Raw genomic sequence first — 6,372 nt, forward strand, 5'->3', positions numbered from 1 at the left:
CAAAGCTGATGCAACAAAAAACAGAAAAGGCATGTTTATTTGTTTGTATTATCTTTTACCAGATCTAATGTGTTATATTCTACTAAATTAATTTCACATTTCCACAAACTTCAAAGTGTTTCCTTTCAAATGATACCAAGAATATGCATGTCCTCGCGTCAGGTCCTGAGCTACAGGCAGTTAGATTTGGGTATTTTAGGCGAAAATTGATCCTTAAGAGGCTATGATTGTCTCCGGTTTGTTTTATTTTCACTTGAGTCTGACTTCCTCTGCTACCTCCATGAATACATAACAAATCAAAAGAAGGCACATCAATACATTTTCTAAATCCTGTTTTTCAAACTGAGGTGGTTTATCATTCGCCCTTTTTTGTCTCGACAAAGTACAATACTTCCCCCTTGAAGCTACAAATTATATACTTGACTTGTGTTGTATGCAGATTCATTGTAGGCTGCTTGTGTAGCCTAGTTGGCAGAAGAATGGGGAAAGGATTTTAATGGGAGTATAGGCTACTGTGTATGTGTACTGTAGCATATGCACATCTAAAAGCACTTAATCAATGTCTTGTCTGGGTCATCATTTTTGTTCAAAAATCTAATACAGTAGAGTAACATGATTTGACCTGAATGTAATCATTATTAGTTGAAATCTCTGAAAATAACCTTGAAGGAGTATTGAAGGGTTCTTCAGTTTATGAAATAGCATTAACAATTACAAATACTTACAGCACTAAGATATTACACAACTGTTCATATATTTAAGGCTGCAGTATTTCCAGATATGTTATCAGATAGTGAATTATCCATGTGGAAATTAAGTATTAAAAAGTAGGAACCCCAAGAGATACACAGCTTTCCCCCCCAATTAACCGTATATCTCACAGCTCTAAATTGAGTCAACATGCGATATAGTCATCTTCACAAGATAACTTTAAGGTGCCAAGATCCAGCCCCTGATTTCCATAATTATTCTCATAAAGCTATGTAGTTAAAATAAGAATGTTGATGTTGTGCTTGTTATGCAATGGAAATGACAGTTTGCCAACAAGTGGAGAAAGAGAAAGAAAGCGCATATGTAATTAGGATCTTGGAGGATGCATCAAAGAGGAACTTTTTATGATCTATCCATTTAAGCATAGAGAAGGGAATTCCTCAGAAAATGCAATTTCAACTGCCTGAATAAAACAAAGTAATTCTAGACCTCTGCTCGTGGTATAGTGTTGGGGAAAATGGGATTTTCTAAAATAGCCACAGTCAATGTCTTTGCACTGAATTAGAATGGTCAATTTAGTCCCCAGCATGTGAGCAAGGAACATAATGTTATGCAGTGTGGGGTACCGGTAGCTCAGCAGCCTGATGATGATGTCTTCATCCATGTTCTCACTTCTAGAGGTGTGGGTGCCTCTGGCCTGGGGGCTGTGGGTTACTGCTGTATATGTGAATAACATAACAGTGATTTAGTTTGATGAAATGTTGATTAGGGTCAACATGTCATGTTGCTCTCTGGGAGTAGAATAAATACGCTGTGTGTGGATATTGGATTTTTGTTGAGCCACACACTTACAAATCATCCATCTTGCTTTTACCAGCACAATAAAAAAGGGATTACCGTAAATCGTTTTATGTCACCTTCAAGGTGCGACTAATGCACAAAACATTAGGAACACCTCCTCTTTCCATGACATAGACCAGGGTTCTTCAATTCCGGTCCTGGAGGGCCGAAACACTTATGTTTTTTATTTCTACCTGGTAGTTAATTGCACTCACCTGGTGTCCCATGTCTGAATTAGCCCCTGATTAGAAGGAGAGGATGAAAAACAGAGGTGTTTCGGCCCTCCAGGACCGGAATTGAAGAACCCTGACATAGACTGACCAGGTGAATCCAGGTGAAAGATCTGATCCCTTATTGATGTTGCCTGTTAAATCCATTTCAATCAGTGTAGATGAAGGGGAGGAGACAGGTTAAAGAAGGATTTTTAAGTCTTCAGACATTTGAGACATGGATTGTGTATGTATACCATTCAAAGGGTGAATGGGCAAGACAAAATATGTATGTGTCTTTGAACGGGGTAGTACGTGACTGGCGTGTGTCAAGAACTGCAATGCTGCTGATTTTTCATGCTCAACAGTTTCCCGTGTGTATCAAGAATGACCCACCACCCAAAGGACATCCAGCCAACTTGACACAACTGTGGGAAGCATTAGAGTCAACATGGGCCAGCATCCCTGTAGAACGCTTTCGACACCTTGTAGTCCATGCACCGACTAATTGAGGCTGTTCTGAGGGCTAAAAAGGGTGCAACTAAATATTTGGAAGGTGTTCCTAATGTTTTGTACACTGTGTAGGTTCACAATCTATTTGCTTACTTTAACAAATTAAACACATGCTAATGCATGTTAGAAAAATAATCAACTGTTTATCACTTGCCTACTCAAGGAGTGTGTGTTTGGTATTATAACAACATGGGAGATGCTATGAAACAAAACTCAAAAGGAAACATGATGTTCTGTTAATGTATGCGTTTAGGTAGATCAACACAGGCCTACATTGAAAAGGTTAAACATACTGTACAGTAGATGAACAAATCAAATTATGCACTGAAACTGTCTGATCTTACCCTGTTGACTTGCTGTAAAGTAAATGTACGAGATGTAAACATCTGACTGCTTAATGCAGTTTGAGTATGTTTAACTAGAAAGCTTGTATTTATCCAGATATCGTCTTATCTGCATGGTCTTTAACAGGATTAACGCAATAATCGCTTAACAATAAAAGATGCCACTGCAGTTGACATTTAAAAATCACTTGACATTTAATTTGACAAGAATAGAAGGGGATGATAACGTGTAGCTCCTCACTGACGAAAAAGGCAAACAAGTCCCATTGGTTGGGTCTTGTTTTCGACAGAAACAATTTGCCTATTGCACTGCCTTCAATTTGAGCTAGGTCATCAGAAACCAAGGAAAAGGGTTTTATTAAGTTTATTGTACAGTACTGTAGTTCACAATTGCATGCTTTTGAAGGTTTATTGTCTAAAGGCCAAGTTTAGCACAATTGTGTGAGCATGGATGAAGGGGGCTCTTTTAAATATACTTTTTATAAAATACATTTTGTAGACTGGTTATTCGGACAAAAACGTTTAGTTGGATGAAAACAGAACAGTTCCTGAGGCACTTTGAGAGGCTTATCAAGTTTATTTTAATAACACATTTCAAATGTTCTGCCTTCTAAATGAATAACAATAACAACCACCACAAAATATGATCAAAACTTAACTGAAAGGCTTGATTTTATTCCCATTGTCTTTTTAAAAAATCTACTATAAAAGTAAAATAGTAGTCTTTTCTGCCATACTTGTCTTCACAAGTACTCTCAGCTCTCCTCCACTTCCGCCGTGGGAGGATCTGCTTTGTCTTTGTCTAATATCCCCGCCAGAGTTTTAAAGGGCGGCCCACACTCGCTGAGGTTTTTGAAGTCCTCTCCACCTTCTGCCATCCATGACTCGATGGAGCTTAGCGACTCGGCCACCGACCCATCCCCCTCGTAGGCATACGTGACCAGTGAGTCATACGGCGGAGCAGAGAAACCCAGGTGGTTCTCCTGAAGACGCTGGTGGATGTAGTCCCTGATGACTTCCGCGCTGCCCTCTGTGGTGGGGGTCGACTCATTGATCTCAGTTTGGGTGGTGACCTCTGACCCTGTGCCCCTGCGGAGCATTTTTTCCTTGATGGCCTTGGTGTTCCTCAGGGTGCCCATGTCGAAGGCGTGGGTGTCCTCCTCGCCGCCCCCCTCGTCATCGTAGTGGATCACGTTGTCCCGGATGTCCTCCTTGGACGACATCAACGTCTCTCTCTTCTTCTGCCGTCTCAGGCCGACATAGAGTACGAAGATCACTACAACATAAAAGAACCAAGCACACAGAGTGTGTTATCTTTTACATACATAGTTGTACTGCAGTGAAAATTCACATTGATGTGCTTTTCAAGAGCCTTTCAAGGTACTGTAGTGGGAAGAGAGACAGTGGGATGTCATGTGTTAGGAGCCATTAGCTAATTTCCTATTTTCTCCAGACATTATTTTTTCAGCAGGATAACGTAAAAGTATCACAGCCTGAGGCCAGCCGTGATCTATTTCTGACATGCTATCTGTCACTATTGCAGTACTCAGACAGGATGAAAGGCTGTTTCACCTGGCTTTCATCTCCGTCTTCCTCCCTCCCAATGGCAGACAGTAGAGAATACAGCACAGCAGCCTAATCCATACTACTGAAGTGCTCACTGTGTTATGCAACAGCAAGAGATTATACTTTAGTAGGAAAAAGTAGGGGTGAATGACCAGACCAAGATAAGTGAGCTAAATCAACCTATAAGTATGAATATGATTATGGGACTGTTTCAAGGGCCATTTTTCAAATTGTGACATACATTTAATGATATTACTGTACTTTAGGACTTCAGCTCCCCCTAGTGTAAAATTATACACTTTAACATTATAATAATGTGCATTTACAGAGTCTTGGGGCAATCATTATTACTCTCATTCTGAAGGTGTCAGATGAAAAGTTCAGAAATACTGTGTTTCTGCAGCAGGATTGCAGTCTGAATGATAGACAGGACTTACCCAGAAGTATGACCATGCACAGTAAAATGGCCATCACTGCCCCGGTGCTGAGGCCCATTGGTAGGAAGACTGCCTCTGCCGTGCAGGACAGGAGTGATCCGTCAGTCTCACAGGCACACACTCGGATTGTGAGGGTGCCGGTAGTGCTCTGGGCTGGGTACCCATTGTCCTCCACCAACACAGGCATCAAGTAGTACTCCTGGACCCGCCTCTGGAACCCCACACGCTTGGTCACTATCTCTGCCGTGTTATCTGGAAACCAAATGACACAATCTTTAACCATACATGTCTCAAATCAATCACTTAATAAATCAATCCTGGAACCCTAGACATTTGGTCACTATTCCCGCAGTGTTGTCTGGAAACCAAATGACAACCATTAACCCAACATGACTGGAACCCTACACGTCCATTAACCATTAACTCTAATTGTCTGACTGGAATCCTATATGTCTGACTGGTCACTATTCCCGCAGTGTTGTCTGGAAACCAAATGACAACCATTAACCCAACATGACTGGAACCCTACACGTCCATTAACCATTAACTCTAATTGTCTGACTGGAATCCTATATGTCTGACTGGTCACGATCCCCGCAGTGTTGTCTGAAAATCAGAAAGACCATCAGAGAGTGTTCACCTGTGATGCAACTGAGAGTACATACATGCATCTACATACATCTTACTTAATCCTCTTAGTTCCAGGAGGAATATAGGACCTGTACTAAAGATCTACATCGCTGCCGGTCTTGGGCTACATGCATTTGCTTATGTCTCAGCCCAACCTTTATCAAGCCCGATTTTTCTTCAGGGGAGATCTTGAATTGTATCTGAAATGTCACTTTTACTGCTTTTGCTTTTCGCCTTATTTGAAATAAGGTGAAGGTGTGCACTTAGAATGTACAAAAGAAAACAAATAGGGCCAGCAGCACAATGCACAGCTCTGTGAAACAAACACAGGCCTGGCGTTTATACGGCTATACAGAGACGAAGTGTCGAGATGTGCCCTGCCTCCTCTCCTCTCCAGCACCAGGATAGTGGTGGTGAACTGACTTTGCACAGCCTTCCCTCTGCATGGCTGGACAAAGATCTCACTTGACAAGGTAGGAGCCATTAAAGCACACCTTGTGCCTGTTTTCTGAGAATGCCATGAGCGCTGCTGTCCCTCTGTATCAGGCCTGATAGCATTTTTCTAACACAATAACGCATAACTAACAGAGGCTGGTGAGATGGTAAGGCTTTAGGGCAGGGGTGTCAAACTCATTTTGCCCCGGGGGCCGCATTTGGTCTTCAATGAGGTCCGGAGAGTCGCATTGAACATTTGTTGTATTTCCTCAGTGTCAAAATTGGCAATTTGTTGTATTTCCTTGGCGTCAAAATTGGCAAAAAAATAGTCCTCTATCCATCGTTTTGGGAATTTTCTATGTCTAGCTTTCATTTCTATGATTATTAGCAAGCTGGGCACAATCTACAAACTGTTTGAATCTGGGTCCATTATCATTTCTACACTGTTTCGATTTGATTTGAGTCATTTTAAAGTATATTTCGAAAAAGGAAATGTGCAGTTTCATAGCTAATTTCAAGCTATTTTACACATTTTGCCATGAGGCTGAGAGAAAATGTTGCTGTTTTATAGATAATTTCCTTTGGGGGCTTGTTGGGCTGCAGCGCCTGACATCCCCCTGGGTTGTGACAACAACTTCTAAACATGTATTCATTCAATACCAATTGTTAGTGGATATTGTAGGGAGC

At 41.3% G+C, this 6,372-nt stretch overlaps 1 protein-coding gene across 1 annotated transcript in view; it reads right to left on the reverse strand.

Annotated features, from left to right (window-relative positions):
• Positions 1 to 3,372: 3,372 nt before the first annotated feature.
• LOC311147098 (cadherin-12-like) overlaps positions 3,373 to 6,372 on the reverse strand; it is a gene marked incomplete at both ends in the record, with an annotated part of 36,648 nt that continues 33,648 nt past the window's right edge. Inside the window, 2 exons of the mRNA XM_084183723.1 lie at positions 3,373 to 3,893; positions 4,621 to 4,872. Coding sequence (XP_084039849.1) covers positions 3,373 to 3,893; positions 4,621 to 4,872 — 773 coding nt within the window. The remainder of the gene's footprint in view (positions 3,894 to 4,620; positions 4,873 to 6,372) is intronic.

This window comes from Coregonus lavaretus, assembly GCF_964263955.1.
Source record: "Coregonus lavaretus genome assembly, chromosome: 19".
Lineage (NCBI taxonomy): Eukaryota > Metazoa > Chordata > Actinopteri > Salmoniformes > Salmonidae > Coregonus > Coregonus lavaretus.